The sequence below is a fragment of the Mauremys mutica genome, chromosome 11 (assembly GCF_020497125.1).
Source record: "Mauremys mutica isolate MM-2020 ecotype Southern chromosome 11, ASM2049712v1, whole genome shotgun sequence".
In the NCBI taxonomy this organism is placed as follows: domain Eukaryota; kingdom Metazoa; phylum Chordata; order Testudines; family Geoemydidae; genus Mauremys; species Mauremys mutica.
The window spans coordinates 63,636,603-63,662,075 of NC_059082.1; the positions used below are offsets into that span (position 1 = coordinate 63,636,603).

General features: G+C 39.0%; 1 protein-coding gene across 13 annotated transcripts in view; it reads left to right on the forward strand.

The window, feature by feature from the left end:
• Positions 1–23,074, forward strand: part of CLEC16A (C-type lectin domain containing 16A) — a 204,653-nt gene extending 181,579 nt beyond the window's left edge. For 4 of the 13 annotated variants that reach the window (XM_044978772.1, XM_044978771.1, XM_044978768.1 and 1 more), the window contains 3 exons: positions 4,222–4,371; positions 11,395–11,514; positions 15,966–23,074. In XM_044978772.1, the coding sequence (XP_044834707.1) occupies positions 4,222–4,371; positions 11,395–11,514; positions 15,966–16,324 (629 nt within the window). In that variant the 3' untranslated portion in view covers positions 16,325–23,074. Of the gene's footprint in view, positions 1–4,221; positions 4,372–11,390; positions 11,515–15,965 lie in introns of all 13 variants that reach the window. The other 9 variants (XM_044978774.1, XM_044978783.1, XM_044978778.1 and 6 more) reach the window with 8 other exon arrangements.
• The last annotated feature ends 2,399 nt before the right edge of the window (positions 23,075–25,473 follow it).

The window sequence follows — 25,473 nt, forward strand, 5'->3', positions numbered from 1 at the left end:
TTTCCTGTAAGGTTTGGTCTTATGCATTGCCTCAGTTTTGTGTCTTGTACCACAGCAAGCACTATTATTTTAACAAATAATAATCTTTCTGAAACATTAAGTTGAATATTCATCTATTACAAATTGTTCTGGAGACATTTACAGAGTGGAGACTGTCATATAATAGAGTGAGATGGGAAAGGAACGATACTGTAGTGGAGGTGTACGTGAGTTGTGGAAGCAAAGTTATGTTATGTTTTCTACCGTACCCTATTATGTGGGACTATATACTGAACAGTAAGCTGAAATATCTTTTCCTTTATTTGCTAATACCCAGATTTCCTTAAGTGCCCAGCATCCACAAATCCCACTGCAATCACTAGGAACGAGAGATATTCAGCACCTTTGAAAACCAGTCTATATTGACTTTATGTTAAATATTGTGTTATCTAGACCTGGTGGGGTTTATTTGTTTTTTTTTTAAAAAGGCAGCAGCAGGAGCACTCTAGCTACATGACATCATGTGGATACCACTTCACTGGATCTTTATGAAAATGGGTTAGAAAATGACATTATTCAGTGATTAAAATATCATGTGACTTTTTAAAAAAAAATCTAGAATTTGGAACCCTTAAATTGATTTGTCAGAGTTATCTACAGGCTACAGTAATCTTTTGGGGATTTCTTAGAATCATAGATGCTCCGGCAACTATTGCTTGGCAGTTCCTATATATAGCATTCAGCGTACACATTGCTTGGAAACAGTACATATCACATTTTCTGAATAACAGAAAAAAATCCCTAAATCTCATGTATCAGACTATAGAGAATAAGGAAGTAGTGGAAGCCTCATTGCTAGTCATTCAAATCTGGACTGGACAAAATATTTGAGAATATTTACAAAACAATTGGTGTGGGGTGGACTGAGCATTGGAATGAGAGCTGATCAATATGAAGTTTCAGATAAATTATGGTTGTGTGAGCATAGGAATTAGAAACGGACAAGATGGCAGTATTCTGATACTGAGTTGGCATGAAGAGTGAATAAGCTTTTGCTTAATAATGAGTATATACTTATCCCTTTAAAAAACTGTGCAGTATAATTATGGGCTTCAACTGAAATCTTTTGCAGCACCCTGCAGAACAGGATTCTTCATTTTTTCAACCTATTCAGCAGCAGTGTGGCTGTCACATAGAACTGTTTCATAATCAATTTCATGCAAGTCATTCTGAAGAGTTGGAAGTGGAGAAACAAACACGGTTGTCCACCCTTCTGAACAAATCAGTTCAAGCAATCTCAGAATACAATATCCATGTTCCTTTGCATAGTAGGAAAGAATAGGTCCCTCCACAGCAAATATGATTGGTGCAATGCTGTGGCCTGATTTGTGCAGGAAGTCTAACAATCCTTTCTGTCCTTTAAATGTATAAACCCCTTTAATTATAGATGCTGAAGCTGAGGAAACAATGACATTAGCTGAACAACTTGTATATAGCTGCAAAGCCATCTGTCTTTGAAGAAAAATGGCTCTTGTGTCTTTAGGTTGCATCCCTGATAATCTTGGCTTATAACCATCGAGGGATCTTTTCTCCATGGACTTATCTTTTTGTAACTCGAGTATACTTTTGTCCTTCACAACATCCCCTGGCAATGAGTTTCGCAGGTTGACTGTGCATTGTATGTAGAAGTACTTCCTTATGTATGTTTTAAACCTATACATTTTGTTGGGTGACCCTGGGTTCTTGTACTATGTGAAGGAGTATGTACTACTTTTTCTGAACACCATTCATGATTTATTAGACCTCTAACATATCCCCCCCTTAGCTGTCTCTTTTCTAAGATGAACACTCCCAGTCTCTGTATGTTTTCCAACTCTAATAAGTCTTTTTTTTTGGGATACGGCAACCAGAACTGCACACAGTATTCAAGGTGTGGATGTACCATTGATTTATATAATGGCATTGTCATATTTTCTGTCTTATTATCTATCCCTTTCCTAACAGGGCTGGCTCCAGCTTTTTTGCCGCCCCAAGCGGCAAAGAGAAAAAAAAAGATAAAGCTGCGATCGGCAGCACTTTGGCGGCAGCTCTCCTGCGCTGCTTCATTCTTCGGCAGCAGTTCAGCAGCCAGTCCTTCCCTCCAAGAGGGACTGAGGGACCCGCTGCTGAATTGCCACCGAAGACCCGGACGTGCCACCCTTGTCCATTGGCCTCTCCAAGCACCTGCTTCCTGCGCTGGTACCTGGAGCCGGCCCCATTTCCTAATGGTTCCTAGCATTCTGTTCACTTTTTTTGACTGCTGCTGCATACTGAGCAGATGGTTTTCAAAGAACTGTCCACAATGACACCAAGATCTTTCTTGAGTGGTAACAGCTAATTTAGAGCTCATCATTTTGTATGTATAGTTGGAATTGTTTTCCAGTGTGCATTACTTTGCATTTATCAACACAGGGCAACAAAATGGCAGATGAAATTCAATCACCCAGTTTTGTGAGATCCCTTTGTAACTCTTCACTGTCAGTTTTAGACTTAACTGAGTAATATTGTATCATCTGCATACTTTGCTACCTTACTATTTACCCTTTCTTCAGATCACTTACTGCACTAGTCCCAGTACAGATCCTTGGGGGACCCCACATTTACCTCTCTGCCTTGTGAAAACTGACCTTTTATTCCTACCCTTTGTTTCCTATCTATTAACTGGTTACAGATCCATGAGAGGATTTTCCCTCTTATCTCATGACTCCTTACTTTGCTTAAGAGCCATTGGTGAGGGACCTTGTCAAAGGCTTTCTGAAAGTCCAAGTATGTGATATCAACGGGATCACTCTTGTCCACATGTTTGTTGACACGCTCAAAGAATTCTGATAGCTTGGCAAGGCATAATTTCCCTTCAGAAAATCTGTGACTTTTCCTCCAACATATTGTGTTGGAACTGATAATTCTGTTCTTTACTATAGTTTCAACTAATTTGCCTGGTACTTAAGTTAGGGTTATCGGCCTGTAATTACCAGGATCACCTTTGGAGCCCCTTTTTTAAAAATTAGCATTACATTAGCTATCCTCCAGTCATCTTGTACGGAAACTAATTTAAATGATAGGTTATATACTGCAGTTAGTAGTTCTGTAATTTCATATTTGAATTCCTTGAGAACACTTGAGTAAATACTGTCTGGTCCTGGTGATTTATTACTGTTTAAAAAAAAAAAGGTTGCTGTTAGTTTTTCTTTTGCTAGTTGCTCTTCAAATACTTTTGTCCTGCCTAATTATATAGCAATAGCCCACCTTAATTGATTAGTCTCATTAGAGTTGGTATGGCAACACCCATTGTGTGTGTGTGTGTGTGTAATCTTTCTACTTTATTTTCCACTGCATGCATCCAATGAAATGGGGTTTTAGCCCACGAAAGCTTATGCACAAATTTGTTATTCTCTAGGGTGCCAAAAGTACTTCTCGTTCTTTTTGATAATAGAATCTGTACACTACATTTCTTTTAAAAGTATTGTTAATTGAGAAGATCAGATATTATATAGTACTCTGCTGTATTCTGACTTGGGAAAGTCTCTCAAACAGCTGGAAAAACATCTAATGTCAGCATTTGGTTTGACTGATAATATTCCCCAAGGGTGGTGATTTTCCACTGAAGTGCTATACAGGTTTTCAGCCTCACAAAGAGACAGCTGTCTCCAGTGTAACCTTAGTAAAGCTCTCTTTTTGGCAGGTCGTCTTTGAATTTATTGAAGCCAGTATTTACTACTACTTAGCTTTTGTGCAACGTGCCTCAGGCGGCACATAGTCAGGATTCATCATCTGGAATTTGGTCTGCTGGTTAGATCATTAGCTTCCTCGACTTTGGGCCGGGTCGGGTTCTGACAGGGAGTGCAACGTGAAGGCTGATCTGTGCCCCCCAGTATTTACTAAAAATTGGCAATAGCTTTCAAGCATGCATTAGATCACTGTCCATTTTGTTTCACAAATTGATTTTCTGCCTCTTACCAAGCATCTCTGCATCCGTCTTCCATCGTCCACCTGCAAGTTTAAGTAACACTTTTCAGTTAGATGTCGCTTTGCTTCTCAGCCCTTTCAGCTGCAAGTGACCTTTAGGTAGCTGCTTTCAGTCAGTGAATTGAATCAACACTAATGTGAGGCACTGTTGTCCTCTCACCCTTTCCCAATCTGCCCTTACCATACTGTCCAACTTGAAATATTTCTGTTATTACATTTCATTGTCTTGTCTTGTAGGTTTTGCAGTAGCCCAGTGTATAAACCAGCCCAATCCGTCACCGCTTTCATCGCCATCTCCTTCTTCCAGTGGCAGTGGGAGTACTGGACACTGTGATTCAGTTACTGCCAGCTCCACTTCCACTCCTTCTGCAGCACACAGTCCGTCAGGTAAATCACGGTTTTCAGCCTTGGCATCCAGCGTGCACACTAGTTTATTTTGTAAATACTTATTGGGTTAAATTGTAAGTCGTGTTTCAGACCTTTTTTTACTGTGCTGAATGTTTTTGCAAAACAGATTGTGAAGATCTTTTCAGCTTTCTGGACTACTTTAGTCTGTGGATACTTTACTATTGTCAGTGTTGATTTGAATGCTGGTTGAAAGATGCACCTTTACTGCTTTCTCTTTGTCTGCTAGCAGGTTGTCTGCTCTAGTTTGTTTTACCTGGAATTATAATATGGCAGATTTATAGCTCGTTATTTCAGCTGGAGCCACTGTGAATAAGTGTGAGATTCTGCACTCAGTGTAACTTTACGCAGCTGAATGGTTTTTTCCACACACCACTTCTTGTGGTTGTGTCTTGTTTTTAAAAATAAAATGACTCACTTTTTTATATTTAAAACTGACAGTTATATTTGTATTGTATCTATAGGGCAAACATGATCTATTTCAGCACATGTTGTCTCTAGGTTGTTACATGGTAAAAGTTGGGCCATGATTAACATGGAGTTTTGGTTAAACAGACATTTGAGGATACTCAAGTACATTCATTCCACGTATGCTGACTGACAATAGTAACGTGCTTTCAAAGGTTTTACACAGCAAATCACAGTGGTGCCATTATGCAAAAGTGCTTAATGTGAATATTTACAATGAGATTCCTTTCTGAAGTCCCAGTTAGGACTTCCTTTTCCATTCTTCCTTTATTTGTGAAGTATTTGTAGAACATCCCATACTGACATTTATTCTGAACATTCATTATATCAATCCATTCATTGACATACATGAGTCAGAGAGCTGCTGAGACAGAGTTGGGGGCAAGGCAGGAAAGTCATTCTGCAGAAGATTCTCCTTGAAATGCTTCCATTGTGCACTTGCTCCACTCTAACCAGTTTTGGTTTTGAAAATTGAGGTGACTAGTTTTTAAAAAAAAATAATCAAGTTTGACAGCCATTCCCAGGCTTGAAATGTGGATAATCACCTGCAATTCTGATTATCATTCTGAGTGGCCATTTCATTTTCTGATCTTAACTCAGAGGCATTCTGTTGTCATCATCCTTGGGGAGCCTGAGAGAGACCTATTTAAATTTATTGCAGGAGGCTGTGTTCTAAAAATGAGATTTTTTTTTGATGGTTATGATAAGCATTCCATGATCCACACTTATGAAATTCTAAACCAATTAGTAAACACTAAAAAATGTAGTAATAACCTTATATCAACATTTCAGAAGCAGAATGAGTTAAGTTGCGTGAAGTACTATGTACTCCAGTACCAATAAAGTGGCATTAAAAAATCGTCAAAAAGTATATAACTTTGTAAAAGATAATATATTGTGTGTTTACATAGCTACTTGGTTGTAAGGTACAGACCCTGCATACTTGCCCTTAAGCCATATCTTAAATGTTGCTTAATTTTTCAGTGTCTGATTGTCTTTAATTACCACATGGTCAGAAAGTGAAGGTCCATTAAACTATCACTCTACAAAGAAATGGACAGCAAAAAAAAAGCCTAGCTTTGAGATGACTAGTTCTGACTAAAATCACTTCTCAAGCTTCTGAGTATTTATAAAATACTGTCAAGTGTTTTTATCAAACTCCAAGAGGCTCTCTCAGTCTGCCACAAATAAAATCTCTGGGGGATTGCATAATTCTCATACATTTAACTGATTGGACTCTATTCTGTCAAGAAGAGAAGTGAGTTAGATCCCTTCTGAAAATGCCTGCTGCCAGCCATTATCCAAGAAGCTGTAAACTCCATTATCTCTGATGATCATGACCTTTGTAGTCACCTGGGGAGTAATGCTGTCTCTAAGGTCACCAGGATCCAAAGCACTTAGGGCTTTATAGGTCAGAATCAAAACATAAACTTTACTAAGAAACAACCTGGCAATCAGTACAGATCACATAGCACAGGTGGTTATTCTCCCTGCTAGAAGTACCACTTAAGTGGACTGCAGCATCCTACATCATTTTAAGATTGATATGTAGAGCACCCTACAGTCATCCTAACTGGTGGTTAAGGCATACACTTTGAAAAGTGTATATAACCTTCTTGTCAGAGATGAAAATACTCTTTCATTAGTCACAAAAAAATCATTGCCTATATAATCCTTTTCCCCACCTCTATCTACAACATGTAGGGATACATTGCATCACCATTTTGATAGAAAACAAAATACGAAATTCAAAGTACTAAACTAAAACTCATCTTTTAGTAACTTGCTCAGAGTTTTGAAATGACCTTGTAGACATTTATCATTTCTGAGTGTTACAGTCCTTGTTCGCTGGTGATCGCTGAAATCGGATCTATCAAAAGAGAGAGAACTATGTGGGGATTGAGGGAATAAAGAGATGGTGGGATTTTCAAAAACTCCAGTCTGAAATGGCCTCATATGCAAGATTTATATAGCTAGAAAACATATGCTGAGGAGAATGCAACCCAAAAACTCCATTTAATGTCTATATGCTGTACTTGAATCCTTAGTGTGACCATGAGCTGGCATAAGTAAATGTGCAATCTGACTCTTGTCAATGGTGGCTGAGAAAAAAATAAGAACCGTACGTTAATTTTTGTTACACACATTACAGTAGTGCCTGAGGCCCCATTGTGCTGTATGCTGTACAGACAAAAAGAGAAGACCCAAAGAGCCTGAATGTAGGTCTTCTATCACTGTCAGAAGGAATCCTTCGGCAGCAAGACAAAGCATTCTTCATTCATATAGTATTTCCTTATTTTATACTATTAAACAATGGTTTCTGGTTACACGTGGTCACCCCAAACTCAAGTATCTGAATTTCTGCCTTGAGTTGTATTATTTATTCCAGGCAGATGTCTTATTTGTGACCAGCTGTGACATCCACGAACAAACCAGTTAATCCAAAGCAGATATTTCCCTGTGTAATAATATAGAAAGATGATAGTGTATAGCCAATGGCATAGTTCACAGTTTTCCAAAATTTGTTTATTCAGTGTGCTGTTTCCAGTAAACTTTTATTTATTTTATCCTGTAATTTAAAGTGCTCAGTCAGGTGGAGCTTTTCATTGTTGGCTACAGATATCAGAGTAAGGTTTTGAAATGTTTGTTTTTCAGTGTCAAGATGGGTGAGGCAATATCTTTTAGTGGACCAACTTCTGTTGGTAAGAGAGACAAACTTTCAAGCCGCACAGCATTCTTCTTCAGGCGGAAAAACTTGCCTCTCTAACCAACAGAAGTTGATACAATAAAAGATATTACCTCACCTACCTCATGTCTCTAAGATCATGGGACCGTTATGGTTACAGCTACATTGTTTTTCAGTGTCTGCACTTTGAAATTCTGCTAAATCACTTAGACTGAGTGAGCTACCCACATTAAACATAACCCATGTTCTGGTTAGTTCACAGGTGCAGCCTTAAAATTCTACTGTTCTGCAGGAAGAAATCCTTAATTTAAAAAAAAAAAAAAAAAAACAGGATCTCATTGAGTTTCACTGAATAACCCTGCAAGACAGGGGGAGATTCTAAAGCTCCAGGGTTCTGGGTGCAAGGTATTTTGACTCTTAATCTTCCCCTGAATAGCTTTCTGGAATCATTTTCAGTGCCCTCACTTCTGGAAGTGTTGCCTCTGAAATTTGTACTCTTAAAAGCAATGCATTGATTTACCCTGAATTGTAGAAATAATAGTGCCCTTCCAGGAAGCGCCCCTTCTAGGAGCAGCAATTCCAGGAGAAAGGTCACTGCAACTGTTTTTTCTCAGAGCTGATTCACATAAGGGTAGGTTTGCAGGATACCTGCAATCTGTTTATACTGCACCTGGCTCATCTCTGTTGCACATAGTGATCTTATTTAAGTTTCTTTCCATTCCTCTTTGTAAAGGCTGCTATAAAATTTTTAATATAAGGAGTTAGACAAAAAAATATGCTGATACACATATAATTGTTTTTGCTGTTTTAAAAACTCAAGTTGAAAGGCTATTGATTTTTTTTCCATCTTTCATAAAGAGTCCAATTTTTTTGGAATTCTGTGCACTATTGATGCTGACTCTTTTGATAGTTAATCTACATTTCAAATGTATTATACTTGGGAAATTTTTATCCCATTGAATAGCTGTTAAAAGCATTTTCCAACAGGACACTTGCATAATGTGCCCAAATTACTGAAAGTTGCATAATAAACTAGAAACCCCACACCTGCCCAATTATAGCACTTATCCAGAATTGCAGTGTATGAAGTGAAACTTTCAGTTCAGCTTCCAAACTGTACTCATTGCCAGAGGCAGAGATTTTAAAAAACATGAAATCTGATTGGCGTGCTCTGGAAAAGTGAACAGTGGATGCAATAGACTTCTGACATTATAGAAACTTTTAATATACAGTGAAAGTTACTTTCTATCACTTCTGCTTACATCAAACAGAACCATGGTATTTTCCTTCACGGGGGATGTCACTAAATGTTTTGTATATTGCAAACCTACTACATATATTTTAGTCACAGGGAGACGACAGTGGTTATTTATCTATTTTTCTGTGAATAAATTAAGCTTTTTCCAGCTCTTAATGCTACTAGACACACTGATAGCTAATGTTATATTCCATGACATAGACTTTTAAAGTTATAGCAACCTCTAAGTCCTTGTGTAGAAAATTGTAGGGTTAAATCAGGGATGAGCAAACTTTTGGGCCCAAGGGCCACATCTGGGTATGGAAATAGTATGGTGGGCCATGAATTCTCATGAAATTGGGGGTTGGGGTGCAGGAGGGGGTGAGGGCTCAGGCTGGAGTTGCGGGTTCTGGGGTGGGGTTGGGGATGAGAGGTTTGGGGTGTATGAAGGTGCTCTGGGCTGGGACCGAGGGGTTGAGAGGGTAGGAGGGGGATCAGGGCTGGGGTAGGGGGTTGGGGCACGGGAGGGGGTCAGGAGTGCAGTATCTGGGCAGTGCTTACCTCAAGCAGCTCCCGGAAGCAGCGGCATGTTCCTCTTCCGGCTCCTATATGGAGGCGTGGCCAGGCGACTCTGCGCACTGCCCTGTCCACAGGTGCTACCCCTGCAGCTCCCATTTGCCATGGTTCCCAGCCAGTGGGAGCTGCGGGAATGGCCCTTGGGATGGGGGCAGCGTGCGGAGCCCCTTGGCTGCCCCTACGCATAGAAGTTGGAGGGGGGACATGCTGCTGCTTCTGGAAGCCACAGCACACACAGAGAAGGGCAAGCCCGTGACCCCACTCTCTGGCAGGAGCTCGAGGGCCAGATTAAAACATCTGGAGGGTCGGATGCAGTTTGCCCACCCCTGGGTTAAATGTAACTCTTGCAATATCTCTGATTGTTCCTTAGAAGTGAAAAAGCAGAAGTTGTTGTGTACTGGAAGAAAGGAAAGTCCCTAGAGGGAAAGAGCAAACAATACATTCAAAACAAGTCAGATGCATTGCTAGCAGGTGTTATACTTGTGATCTTCCTTGAAGGGGGGAGGGATAGCTCAGTGATTTGAGCATTGGCCTGCTAAACCCAGAGTTGTGAGTTCAATCCTTGAGGGGGCCACTTAGGGGTCTGGGGCAAAAATCAATGCTTGGTCCTGCTAGTGAAGGCAGGGGGCTGGACTCAATGACCTTTCAAGGTCCCTTCCAGTTCTAGGAGATTGGTATATCTCCAATTATTATTAATGTGCCCTTGTGAACAGTTGCTGTGTATAAGATGAAAACATTTTCCTGGTAATCATACCTTCATCACTGTGCTTTTTGAGCTTACAATGTAGCCTCTTTGCTGTCAGTAACTGAAAAATGTATTATTAAATATGCTTGTGTGTATAGTAAATGGGATAGGGAAGCTTTATGCTTCTGTAGAATTCCTATGCTAGCCTACAGTATATAATCATTGTTACACCATATTTTACCGAGTATTTTTAAAACTGTCAAGTCATAAAATGCAACTGGTTTGATCTTGCTTTAAGAACATATTTAAGGGATGATAACAGGATATATAAGCCAGCACTAAGTAATGAGTGTTTGGGGTTTCAGGAGGTTTTCCCCCCTCTTGTATGCCATTTACAGCATACTGCGCTCCTAGTTGGGGCACAAGTTACTTTGGAAGTGAACGGATTAAAATGGAAAGGATAGTCCTTTGTTGCTGAGTTATAGTAATTTGCATTCTGATTTGTAGAGAATATAGATTCCAAAATTCTGAGCCCTGGGATCCTGTAGAAGAATGCATGCCATCTTGCTGACACCTCCTCTGTCCCTTCCATTTGTGATTCAGTAACCTAACTGTGGTGTTGTTTCAATTCTGTTATGCTAGTAGTCCTCTCTGTTAACTAGGTACAAAAATACTTTTGTTTAACTAAAGTTTCTTTTCTAGAACCCTACCTATGTGCTAAGCAGTCTTTCTCTTTTCTTAACTGCTGGTTGTCACTTGATATCTCTTTAAAATACTGCCCTTGGCTTTGTTAAAATCCAAGTGCAATATTTCAGTTTCATGTCTTTGAGTAGAAATATTGGATTGTCCAAAATAGTATCCTTTTGGCAAAATAGCACATGCTATCATATAATTTATTGCCACTGTGGGATCGGAATATTACTATCAAACCAACATTTCTAAAAGATTGTTCTGTTTAATATTTTTAACGTGTCTGGCCAGATTACAGTGTAAAAGCCTACCAATCCTGCCTCAGTGTAACTTCAGTGGGAGTTCAGCTGGTGTCAGAATTGCAGGATCTGGCCCGAAATACCATAAGTAAATCTCCAAATACATAGGTAACAAAATAACATTATTTTAATTAGTTTGTAAGGAACACTAAATACACACACAGCCGTCAGAAGCATTTTCCTATCTTACAAGACTCTCAATGTGACTTATGATACCACTCAGAATACCAGCAGTTATGAATAAGTCCCTGTCACTTATTCTTGTTGACACTCTAATATTTATCCTTTGTGTCCATTCCAGTTTCCCTTCTGTTTCGTTGTGAAAGCCTTTGTATGATATATCACTGTGTTTTCCTCTAGTAAGGTCTGGCAGGAAAGGACGACGGCGGGTGTTTAGTCTGTCGGAGGCTGACAGTCACGGTGGACACTGGGTTTAGGTCTTCAAGCAGCAGCTGCAACCGCAACTCGTGCAAAATCAATGCAGGCAGGTTCCTCCATCAGATTTCAAAAGGCCACAACATTTAATAGAGCATAGCCATTATCTATTTCCATACTAACAGAATGACTATCTACTATTATATGCATGAAATATAGAACTTAAAAATAGCATCCACCTGTATTTGGTTATTCTAGTTAAGAGCATCATACGTAAATATAACAATTGACTTCTAAAAGGGTTTAACTGGTGGTTTCTCCTGTTGATTATTCTTGGTTATTGTGCTAAAAGAATTAAAACTCCTCTCCTTGCCTGGAAAAGGTATGTCAAGTCCCAGCTTTCAAGCAGCCATGTCTTCTCTTGAACAGGAGCAGCTATGGCTCCAGTGGAATTCAGTAAGCAGGGGTTACTAAATTGGCATGAATGCAAACAGCTAGCCAGTCCAGCCGCAGGACTGTAACTCAGGTGCAAGAGAGAAACTTTCAGCTAAAGACTGTCCAGAATTTGACCAGTCATATTTTCTATTCCTACAGAAATTCTCAGAATCTAGTCAGATGTTGTTATGGAATTATTTTTTCTGGCTTTGCTTCAACCAGACAATTTCTCACTGATATGAGAAAGTGGGAAAATTAGCCTCAGGACATTACTAAATAACTGTGTTTACTTGGATCAGACTAGTCTCTTTTTGTATTCTTTATAGTAGTGGCATGAAAATAAAAAAATATTGCTGGTTTTGTTGGATGATATATAAACAACTTCCCTTATTTTTTGTAGATTTTATTAATACTCTTCTCACTTAGTTTCCTAGTTGCGTTTTAGTTATTTATTTTTATCCTTTTGTAGTGTCGCTGCATGATTTAATTAAGAGACTTTCCTTTAGACCGTGTCTGACTTTTTTTTCTTGCTCTGCTCCTTTCTGCCTCCTTTTTCCCCACTTAACACTTTCATTTTTGTAGAGTTAATCTAGGTGTTATCCTGCAAGTGCTGAGCAAATCCTGGGGTGCTGTGCACCCTCACTTATCACTGAAGCTGATGGGAGTTAAGGGCAATCAACATTTGTGGGATCTAGTCCTTCTTTTGCAAACTCTTATTAGAAATTACTTAACTGCATAAGAAAAAAGTTTACCCAATATTTTTCAAATGTTAATTTCCCACATCAGCCTGGCACACTCTCGTTCCTACGAGTTACTGCACATCCCAGGAACTAGAGAACTAGTTAAGATAAAAAGAAAACCCCTTCACCATTTTTGTGCAAAAGTCAAATTGAACTGCCACATTTGGGAAAACTCTGACTAATATCTTAGAGGTGGAAGTGCCAGATTAACATGGGAGAATTCTATTGTCTCAAGATACCAACTGCTTTGTTACTCTCTCTCTTGCCTCGGTGCCTCGTTGATTTGATTGAGGCTTGAGATCCAGGAGTGAGATCCTGTGAGATATCTCCAAAGAAGCAGAATATTCCCTCATTAGGGCATTTTCCGCTGGGCCTGGGGCAGGAATTCCCACAGCTCTTGTGAGAGCACGTATTCTTGCCAAATGCCCAGCCCGTGTCCTAGACTCTAGAGTTTTGGATCAGCTATAAATAGGCATTCAAACCTTCAGATGCTTCTCTGAACTGAACTCAAACTCCAAACATTTTATAGTTGGTGATAATATATTCTCTCACTGATGGAATGATACTGAAGGACAGTAGCTCAGTTAATACCTCTGGAGGCTACCCATAGAAATCCTTTTGCATCAAGGTGATACTTTGATATCCAGCATAAACACCTTGTATAGTACACATTTTCAATGTCAGTTGGTCCCCTTGCTCTGTTCCCTTGGATCCTTATTAACTCTGTTGCCTGATAATGTAAGATCACGTGATTATTTTTTTCTAGCCTTTAAAATATTTTCTACCTCGTAAGGAGGAGTGTTTTTTAAATTAGACATAGATCTTACCTTTTAAAGTGATGTAAGTTACCGACATCCATTAGAGAAATCAAAAATGTTTGTTATGCTAGTACTAGTTACCCCTATGCTGCTGTTCATTGTCTGCCCTCACTAGGGGCTATTTTTTCACTAAATCCATAGTTACCACTGTCAGGCGCCCTGCTGGGATGCAGCAAATTTGTCACCGCTACCCTTAAATATAGCAATACAGTAAAGGAAATTAAGTTCAGGGAGCTACTAATGGGTTATGGAAAGTAGATTATGAAAGAAAAATTACAGCCATTAATAATAAATATAACTTGGAGAAAAAATACAGTACAGAAGATCTCTATTTCTGTACTTTCTATTTATAAATACTACAGCTGAAATATTTCAAGGGCAAGTTGAATTTATTTTGCTAATATTTATGGTGCCATTTTCTAATCATTCCTCTGAGGTTGTTTTACAGCGTGTTGAATAGAAAATTGCATTTGTTGGCCCTGGATATGTTCCATAGATAAATATTTTTCAACCATTTATTTTTCCTTATATATAAAAAAGTGAGACACATTTTAGCATTCATTTAGGTATTATATAAGATTAGAACAGCACAGTGCAGTAAAAAAAAAAAAAAAGCTTTGTCCTCCATTTACTTGTCCTCCATAGGATTAAAAAAAAGCATTTAGGATTATAGCAAAATTATTTCTGTGTACAGGAAAATGGCTATAATTAAAGCAGTCAGGTATAGAACTAAAATGTAACAGATTTTTGAAGAGCTGCAGTAGAGCTGCAAATTTGTGTCTGTTGATACACTACATTTACCAAAATTATTAATGTCGGAATAATAATTTTTAGTGAGTTTTCACAATATTCAAAAGCCCAGATTATGGGTAAAAAATAATAGAAATTTTAAATTTGTTTAGTCATGGATCTTATTTTTTTTAACTATCATCATAATAAATACTGCAGACATTTAAACAACTACACTACTACAAAAAGACTTACTGGTTGGACTTTATTAAATGTTAGTAATTGCCTTGGAATTCAGAGGAATAAAAATTCATATTCAACATTTTCTTAGCAATTCTTTGTCTTTCATGCAAGTCTCACATCATTTCCTCTAATATCATTTACCACATTCTCACCAAAGCTTTTTTACGGCTAATTAGAAAAATCTGCAGAGTTATTTTGCATCAGCACTCTCTTTCAAAAGGCAGCTAGTGGTGACCCTTGGAAAAAAAAAGTGAGAGCCAAGATTTTGCTACAATTTATATGTCTAGTTTTTCTTTAAAAAAAAAAAACACAATAACAACAAAACCCAAGAAGCTGTAGCCCGCAGACTGTCAGCAAAAGTGAAATGAAGTGGTTTCTGAAGTGAAAATACACATTTGTTTGGAGTCTTTTTAGCAGAAAGATGAGAATTCTGCAATGGAAGAAATAAAAACCATGTCTCTCACCCACACCCAAACCACTCATTTTCTCTGTCTTGGGTGACCATTCTTGTCTTTTCATTCCATTCTAAGCTCTGCTGTTTTTTTTTCCTTGTGTTTTGCCTTAAGTTTATATTTTCTGTTCTTACAGGATTAATCTGAATTCATATTGAAACTGAAATGTCTTTAAAGGTCATTCTGGTGTTAAAAAAACAACAGTCCTCCGCTTTCTCTCTACTCACTGGAATGCCTTGTAGAATTTTCTGCAGACTGCAGAATTTTCTTGCACACTTACACATGCTCTCTCTGAAATGAAGAGCCATGTAAATAGTCTGTCTGGTAGCTGGTTACCTGGGTTACTCCATTTGTGTTAGTTACTATAATCTGAAATGATACATATTGGCCTGACCTGGGAGATTTTCTAATATAGGACAAAACTTATAAACCAATTGGGGTTTTTTTCACCTCTGAAATATCCATTGAAGCCAAATTAGCAATTTTTCTGTCACTTATTTAGGATTTTTAAGGAAGAGGTGTAAAGGAATGTTAATTTATTAAAATTCTTCTCATTATGTGTAATTATTCCTAGCCACCTTCATTTGGTTTGCTCAAGCAAACAAAAGTGCAAGAAGAATAAATAGTCCTGTCTATCTGCATTAACCGAATGGTTCTGTAGAATTATTCTCCTTAATCTCCCATGGTTGAATGGTCATGTTTGATTGTTTCACGGGTTCATTAGAACCAGGTTTCTTCATGGGAAATGAATTCTACAGTTTTCTGTTTCCAAAGAACTTTCTGATGTGGGGTTATGTTGGTTGCTCTAATCTATGCTAAATTCTAGGAAAGCTTTTTTCACTACTCTCCTCCACTTCGTCCCTCCAAAAATAATAGTAATGTTACATTTCAAAGGAATTACTTACACATAGAGTATTTAATAGCTGTCCTTAATTCAAAAAGCTTACAGCTGGCATTTCATATCTCTACTAAATATTTCCTGCATTTCATTATTTACATGACCATAGGGTACATGTTTAAACATGTTGCTTCACAGATCTTTGGTTTCCTCCTGAGTTTAAATAAAGAGCTTTATACTGTTGGTGTTTGTCAGGTGTACTGAGCACAACTCAAATGCTAACTACGGCCTAATGTTTTCTTTAGTAGATGACTCTTCAGCTCCTGAACAACCTCCCATGACCTTTTCCAGTCAGATGTTGGTGGATGAAACCTCTTCAGCTGCCTCAAAATCTGGCAAGAACCCTGTAAAGAACCCTGAAGTGGAAACAGCTAACTTATCCCCTAGCCTGATTCCTGCACAACAGCCTACGATATCTCTAATCTCCGATGACAATACAGATGCACTGAGCGTAGAGTCACTCACACTGGTCCCACCGATTGATCCACACAGCATTCATACTTTCAGCTGCATTCCTCAGTCTTCCTTGCCATCTGAAGTTTGCGGAGTGACACAGGGAGAGGGTTCTGATCAAAGTCAACAAGCAGACTCTGATGAACAGTGAAGAAAATGCAACTGACTGCTCTGTATTTTCTTTCAAGTGAGGTGATGGGGGCATTAATAAAGCCACAAAGGCCAGTTGGCTCACGGGAAAGAGGCCAATTACTCAGTAACTCAATGTATGGGCACTCTTTAAAATAAACATTATACATTCAGCATTTTTGAAGGAAATCTCTATTGTAATATGGGAAAGTGAAGAAGCTTGGTTGGGCTGCTGGGGCTTTGTGATGTTTTACTTCTCCAAATACGGAGAGGCAGCATTTGCCAGAAAAAGGAAATATTTTAGGATATTATAGTACAGAGATGCTGTTTCCATTTGAAACAGTTTTTTTCTCTTCTGTTGGTCTCATTCAGCTTTTAGAGGTATGGCATAAAAACAGACTTGGCCACTTTCAGTATTGTATTCATAGGATTGTAAGCTTTAATATTGTATCCTCTGTGTAATATTTATTTCAGTATTTGACTCAAGGCAACATAAATATCAAGGAAAGATTTTTTTATTAAAATGAAACAAACCCCTGATATAACAGTCAAAGGCTTATTCAGGTTAATATAAGATGAATTTTTGAGAGGCATGTTATGTAGCTTTTTGCATAACCAACTACAGAGGAATGTGAAGTATTTTAAGATCCTGATCTACATTTTCTTAAGTGATTGTTTTAGTCTGTCAGTTCACTTCTGACAGAGGCAAATTGCTACATCTGAGGGATGGCAAAATCCTTTCTGCAGAAGGACACTATCTCTTTTTTAGAAACAGCCACAAGAGCTTGTGCTACATACAATGTATCCAGGAAGGTACCTTACCCAGCTGATATATCTCACTTTAGAAGGATGAAATTCAAAAGGGAATTTTTCTATCTGGAACCAGCTAACCCTGACGTTAACCAGATTAAACTTCTCAGTGAATGTCAATCTGATCTGAAGCCCATCTGATCTGTAGGTCCTGGTACAGAGAAGATAGAAATTAAAGAGACAGCATAAAACTTGGCAGCAGTTTGGCATGTTCTTTGCTGAATTGATTCATACCTTAACATGAATAGAATTTAACCACTCAAGTAAATCTGAAGTGCATTCATTTCAAGTGGTGATAAAACTAGCAGGGAATAATTATTGCTGCATAGATGATGATGATGATGATGAAAAGCATTTCCTGGTTCTCAGAAATTAACAAACACTTGTTTTTGCTTCTGTCTTGATTTTAGTTAGCAATGGAGCCTGTTATGTGATTCTGTCCCTGTTGAAATCAGTGAGAATTTGCCATTGCATTCAGTGGTAACAAAGCTAGACTCCAGTCTTGTGTAGGATTAATTTGAAAAGCGCGTACCTATCTTCCATGCACCCTGCCACGGTTACACGATTGTTTGGTCCTCAATAAGGGAACACTTGAGCAGGATGTTTTAAAGGTTGTATTTGTATATTTGACGCACCTCTGACTTTTGGTCTAACTTTGTTTGCCACTTGCTTTTCCAGGCTTGGTCCTTTGCAAAATGCATACTTACATAATGTTAGAAGTGGTGGTGGAGCCAGTAAGTGTTTGTTCCTATGTTCATAATTGACTGATTCAGATCTGTTACACTGTCTGACTCCTTTTCACTCCTGTGGACTTCAGCAGGCATTTAACCAATCTAACTGAGAGTCTGATCCTGCAAATGCGATCGCCCCAAGCCCCACATGAAGTCTGAGAGTTGGGGGTTCTCAGCACCATTCAGGAGATGCTTAGCAACTTGTGGAACCAAACTCGGATCAGAATTTGGCCTTCAGGTGGAATGGGAGCCCATATTTCTTTTGGACTATTCTTAGACATGGTAGTCAAAAGACCATCTCAAAAATGATTACCTACTTGTTTTGAAAGTCATCTTTTGTGCTACATGTGACATTTCACTCTACCTAGAGCACAGAAAATGCCATATTGCAAAGTGAATTGTTCTAAATAGTGTTACTTTTAAATGCAAATTTGGGGTCTTTGTTAAAAGAAACATTTACCTGACTTAATTCAACTAGAATTTAATTTTAAATTAACAGGCACAAAATAGGCCAGTTAGCAAGCAATGCACCTTCTTCCCTCTAAGCCATAGTGCACACCAAGAGATGGGACAAAGGATTTTGTTTAATAAACTTACAGGAAAAATAACACTTGAAAGGAAAGTGTCTTAGTCTCTGCTTCCAGGTACATTGTGGTAGCTTTGAAAGCCAACAATATACTTGAATTGTCCGCTGGAAGTTTTAAAGGGAAGAGGAGGGTGAAAACATGTATTGATAAAGAGAAAACAGAATAAATGACTAAACAGTTATGTCATTCAAACAATTGCTCAGACTGGTTTGTTTCTAATCTTAAAACGTATATAAGAATTGGCAATGCTTAATGCTGCATTAAGGAGAGTTCACTATATAAAACCCCTATAGATACTGAAATGTATCTTCTGGAAATCTTTGATCTGTTTACAAATATAGTGTATTACTCATCTGTTGTTCTTCGAAGAGTATCATATCTATCACTTATCAGAAAAGCTCAAGAGCTGTTTCCTTAGCCCCCTTTCGCTGTAAAAGGGAAGTAGAAACGAGAAAGCATTAGCACAGCAGCTGCTTTTTTTTTTTTAAACAAGAATTGATTGAATCAATGTGTTCTCACTATCGGCTTAACCAAATCCTCACTGTTCTCCAAACATACGGGTCAAGCTTAAGGCTCAGTATTTTCAGTGCAATTCTGTGGGGTCTCTAAAGAGGATCACTATAAAAATAGCATGTGTAGAAATGGACCAGAACATAACACTGAATTTTAACTCACTCAAATGTGAGGCGATGCTGCAATCTTGTTGTGAATTTTGGGGTTTGTTTCCATCATTTACTCATGGCTCTTGCTGAATGCTAACTAGATAAAGCCCCTCAAATTCCTCCCTGTGAGATGAGACCAGCAAAGTAGTCAGTGGTATATTGAATGTGACTTTCACTGTTTCTTAGTCTATTCGTCTCACATGTATTTTATCAAATCTGTACCAAGATGCTGTAGTTCACATGGGTTGTTCTCTCTTCTCACCTTTGCTCTGCCCCCATCACACTGATGGTCTTAGTAGTTTTCAATGGACTGTAAGAATAGAACCTAGATTTTCAATCTAACAGAGTAACTGCAACATACACTTAAGTAATCTGATGTAGGAAAATATCTAGAGATACGGGGCCTGATTCTGATCTCCACTTCACCGGAGTCAATAAGGAATAATTCTTCTGGAGTCAGTGGAGTTGTGTGTATAAAACTGGTTTGAAGCCTCATTCACTTTCCTGAGGCATTTAAAATGTAGGAAATTGTATTTTTGGTTTCCTTTGTTGTAGGATTCTGTGGATTAAACCATGCGCAGTAGAAATGTTGTCATTGTGTTAATAGATAGATTCATGGAAGATAGGCCCATCAATGGCTGTTTGCCAGATTGGGCGGCGGGTGGGGGGGTGTCCCTAGCCTCTGTTTGCCAGAAGCTGGGATTGGGTGACAGGGCATGGATCACTTAGTGATAACTTGTCTGTTCATTCCCTTTGGTCCATTGGCCACTGTCAGAAGACAGGATACTGGGATTGATGGACCTTTGGTCTGACCCAGTGCAGCTGTTCGTATGTTCTTAATATACAAATATAGAGTCCATAATTTGAGAGGGTAATTGCCCTGGTCCCACAGTAAGGGATGAGTGCACACACATTCTCCATTGCTAATTGGTGATTGGATTTAGATTGGATTTAGCTAAATTTAGATTGGATGAGTTATTGTATGTTTTATTAACAAACTGCTGGCTACCCAAGGAAATAATGCATTTTGTTCCTTAAATTAGGCAGAGGGTTGTAAATACGGAATTAACTTGTTAAAGGCGTTCTTCAGCATTCCTCAGGACCTTTAGTTCGAGGAGTTCTACACTTTGTTCAGTTAAGGGCTTTGGTAACAAAAGGTGAGAGGATCTGTTCTTCAGTCACATGTATGGAATTAATGCAAGTAATTTCACATTCTGGATTGTTGTTAAAGATATGCCTGATGCTCAGACCAGAATTCCAGATCAGGGAATAGTCAAATCTGGATCCCTGTTCACAATTTAAGACCATCTGTAGTGAGCCTCATAAATCCCTTGCACAGCAGTGAGACTAGAAATAATGTTCCTTTGTGGATTTTAGTTCTAAAATTTCATTGCTATCTTATGCGTGCAAAGTTTTAAAAGATATTGAAAGTTAAAATGGTTTATTTATAGCAAAATGAGCAGCAGCCAGCAGGTTTTAAGTTATTCTGATCTTTCTAATTAAGCAATAAGACATGGTTAGCTGTAATTTCTGTACTGTTATAAGTGGCCTTGGATGATGATTTTAACAGCTCTAGATATGCAATAATTACCCTGTAATTGAGTGCCATTTTTCCAATATGGAAATGGATTTTATTAATGAAGTAAGGGAAACCCATCAGGTCAAACTGTATCCAGATTTCTGAAGCCATTCATAAAACTTAACAACATGTCTGTTTGCTATACTCTGCGTTTAATGTGTTCTTTTATAATTTCACATTTGCTGTGCCTGTATTTGCTCTTATGGGTACATAACTATAGAATAACCTACTTAATATTCACTATGCTAATCATTGCTTCTCCACAAAACAACCAATCGTCTTCTGAAAAAGTTTAATAAGTTGAGTGCTGTTAGCTGAAAATTTTATTGGACAGCTACTACCTGGAGAATAAAATGCCAAAATGAAAGATTTGAGAAGGGAGAGGGAGACGTCAGTTAGGGGCCATGCCCTGGTGAGAAATCTGCCTTCCACCTCCAGCTACTTGGAAGGGAGAGGCAGCTGGGATTTTTACCGGGGTACTGCCTTTGATCCTTTTCTTTCTGGCTACTTCATGTGATATATTTAAAACTCCCTTCCCATCCTATACACTTCTCTGGATGCTAGAAAGGAGTTTTCTCTTCCACACATATGCAAAGCTACCACTACCACTACTACTACCACCATCTTGCTGGCCACTGCGCTCCCTTAACCAATTCTCCTTTTTTGCACGGTCCTCTCAGAGTAGCTTCACTGCCTACCTCTGCTGCTGTTCAGAGCTTTCCCAAACATCAGCGGGATGAAATTGAAATTCTTGTCAGTCTTACTGCTCCCTACAGGCTTCTGAACAACAGCAGTGAACCTGAGCAGAATTTTGTTAGTTTCACTTTGCTGCTGCCCAGAAAAACTCTGAGCAGCAACAGAGGCACTGGAAAGTGAGTATTGCACTGGGTCAAATTCAGAAGGTTCTCTTCACACTATAAGGGCCAGAAATGTAATGTTTTTTATAATAGAGGTTTAGATTCTATACAACTATTGCTATCTTTGGCTCCCCAAAGTTTGTTCAAGCCCTACAGATTGCTAAAATTTCATTCCTTTTACAAAATATTCTAGAAGGTGTTGCTCGGTATTTTTACTAGTATATTCCAAATTTAACACTAAATTGCACTTGTCAAAAGAATAGTACATATTGGAGCAGTAGCTCTTTTTATTGTATTTAAGTATTTGGTAATTTGCAGAATTCAGTCATCAATAATGAGTCATCCAGTCATTAGTGTGAATTAAAGTTCTACTATCTTGGATTAGAAATTTCTGTAGATAACCATTGTTTATTTTTTAATCATTGCAGTGACTGAGTAGTATGTATATTTCACATACACAATAGGTGAGTCTATATAAAGTTTCTTGTAATGAAATAACACATAGCTTAATGAATAGTAATGTTTAATGGCATTTATTCAAATTGTTTTCTGAAGAAAATGATACAGAGCCTGAGGTAAATCAGGTACTGTGTTCCCACTATTAGTTTAAAATAAGCTGTCACACATTGTGTATGATTCTCTTGGCCACCGGCTAGTCATTTATACCAGTCAAAATATTCTGATTTGGTTGCGTTTTCCTCTCTGGTGTAAATGACTACCCCAGGACTGAGAGAGAGGAAAACCTGGCCCGTGTGTTAATGTTTATTACCCAATAAATGGATGTAAGGACTAAGTGCAGTTGAAAATGTTATAATGTACATGAAGCTAATTTAAGAGGGGGCGGGAATTGCGAATGGTTTCAGTTTTGCAAACTAGAGATGATTTACTAGAACCCTGAAAGTCTGGCTTTGTTTGCCCTGTATAAACACTAAAAGTAGTAATCCGTTAAACCATTGTAACTTCAGGCAGCACCGCTGTCAGCCTCTCCACCTGCAAATACGTTTCTTTTGTTGTTTGAGCTATTGAACTTTTGTTGCAAACATTTTGCTTCATTTTAAATTGCTTTGAAAGTTCAATTCTGTTTTAGGTACAAAGGGGGAAACAAACCTATTTTTTTACATAACTGAATGTATTCAGGCATTGTGCAGTACAGAATCACTCAGTGAGCAGAAAGGAGTGTCTTATGTAATATATTTGAATAACCTTGTGTATGAGATGTACTTGATTAAAAAACACAGGGTGGATTTAATTCTGAAATGTCTTTTCTACACGCAATAAGTATAAACTATTTAACATAATTTGTATTAGACATTCAGAGTAAATGTGACAGTACATTATGTTCATTTAAACTGAAGGAAAATGTAAATAGGTGTTTGGGGGAGGGGAAAACTTAGGAAATATTTGTGTACATTTCTGAAACCTTACAGACTTCTACAGAAGGGTGAATTTCCTGGTATGAATCATGTTCTTCTGGTGTTGAACACCTGGACAGGAATGAAAAAAGGACTTTTCTTTGTAAATTGAACTTTGCAATAAAAATGGTGTTACTGAGAACCTTTCATCTTGTGCTTCTGGGTTTGTTATGTGCAAGCACATATAACATCAGTACATAGCAGCCCCTATTACATCACTCTCAGTAATTTGCTTTAATTAATAGGGACACATTTGTGTGGGTTTGGTTTGGGAATCCTCTAGTTAAAAATGGAGCTATACAGCAGATCTGAAATTTCTTACACTGGTTAGGGAGGAAAGGATCAAGGGAGTGAATGGGGAAACAGGACAGAGGCCAGCAGAGATGGTGAGAGGTCGTAGTTAAGGGATATAGAGTAAAGGACAAGGAGGATGGCTGGGCCATAGTTAAAGTAGCTGTCACTAAAAGACAGCAATCGCTTTCAGTTTGCAAATGCCCTTTCTGGCTGTCGGATGTGATTTCTTCCCAACTCTACCCCTGCGCTCCCAAGGTGTGAAGGGCCAGACTCGTGTATGGACCCTTTCAACTGAGGTTATTAGGTGCATTCGCGTTATTTAGCCACTTCATCTCCAGGGGTGAATTAGAGACCACGCTGTCCTTGCAAAGCATTCCTTTTCAAGCCAGGCATTCCTCCAGGAGAAGTCTGAGAAGAAATTAAATTACGTTGTAGCACGAAATAAGCAAACTCTATAATTAATAGGTAAGAGAAAATGGCCCACAACTATGGGAAGCAAGTCTTGGAACACAGAAGAAACAATGAGTTTATTTGAACCTGCAACAGAATGAACTGAATTTTACATTTCATAATAGGAACTTGACTAGGTAGGTATTGTGGATATAATTGTGAGGTGCCCGTCTCCATTTTAAATTGCTTTCTATTTGTGGCTTGCATCTCCTCCCCACACCTCAAACACACACCGTTAGCTGCCTTACTCCTGCATCAGGGCAAGCTTCTGGAGCCAGGGGCAGCTCCAGCTATTTTGCCGCCCCAAGCACAGCAGGCAGGCTGCCTTCGGCGGCTTGCCTGCGGGAGATCCCAGGTCCCGCGGATTCGGCAGCACGCCTGCGGGAGGTGCTGCCGAATCCCTCCGCAGGCATGCCGCTGAAGGCAACCTGCCTGCCGCCTTCGCAGTGACCAGCAGAGCGCCCACTGTGGCTTGCCGCCCCAGGCGTGCTCTTGGCGTGCTGGTGCCTGGAGCCGCCCCTGTCTGGAGCACCTTACAACAAAATCAACACACCAGCTGTATGAAGTAGGCATTATTATCCCTTTGTTCCAGAGAGGTAAAACGAGGTACAGAAAGGTGAAATGTCTTGGCCAGCAGCACAAATGTGTGTGAGATGGAACCAAGAGTCCTGACGCCATTCTGCCTGAAAAGTGAGTTCAGTAGAATGCTGCTCAGCATTGACCTGTTCCCCTACTTTAAGGCTTTGTTTACACACGCATTGTACCACTTAACTATATTGGTATATTTAAAGCAGTACAATCCATCCTCCATAGTGTGGACACAGTTATAACATTGTAAAGGTACTTGACTCTGGCATAGTTATTCTCACAGATAAGGTGTATAAGCCAACTGGGAAGACCCTTTCTAACAAGATAACTGTCTGTGCTCAGGTTATACTGATTCCACGACGACGGTAGGAAAATCACACCCTAACTGAAGTAGTTACACTGGTACAAAACCTGTGTTAAGACAAGGCCTTAGTCATGTTTCCTAGCTAAAATAACTCTCAGGAGGTTGGGGTACATATGGTACCTACAGAGTTGAAAGGGTGATTTCCTGTAAGAAGGTGCAACAGCTCCCGCATTGGAATTGGGATTCTCTTTTGCCCAGCCACTTCCTCTGCAGTGCAATTATGCACGAATGCTGCCTCCTTTGTAGATAGTGAGGGGAAAAGAAGGTCCTAAGAGAAGATGAGGATACAGCTTTCCCCCCCAATCAAACACTAGGTAATTACCTGGATTATCCAGCCAGGTGCCTCAGATTTGTTTATAAAGCAGATTGGGTTTACTGACGGCCTGCCCCTGCTGCCTTTTGTGCATTTCCGTGGGATGTTTGGGTGCACAAAAGCACAGTAAAGGGCTCCAAGTGAGTAAGATACTAGTTTTCCTGTACAATCAACCGCCTTTCAAAATTTTGCTGCCATAGGTTAAAAACTGCCTGACTCGCTTCTGTCCTTGTCACAAAGGCTTGTGATTTAAGACACGTGACTGGGAGCCAACCAGCACATCTGGACTTCCTCATAGTCTAAGAACAGGATTGAGCCATGTAATCATGGTTCTCAGTTTCACCATCTGTAATATAAGGAAAATGATGCTTCCTTGCTTTATTTTTATATATATTACAATAGCATCCTGAGGCCCATTCTTAATTGGAACGACCTTGCACAAAGCATTGTACAAACATGTAGTGGAGAGACACTCCCTGCCCTAAAAAATTTGCAATCCAGGCTAATGGCAAGCTAAAACACAT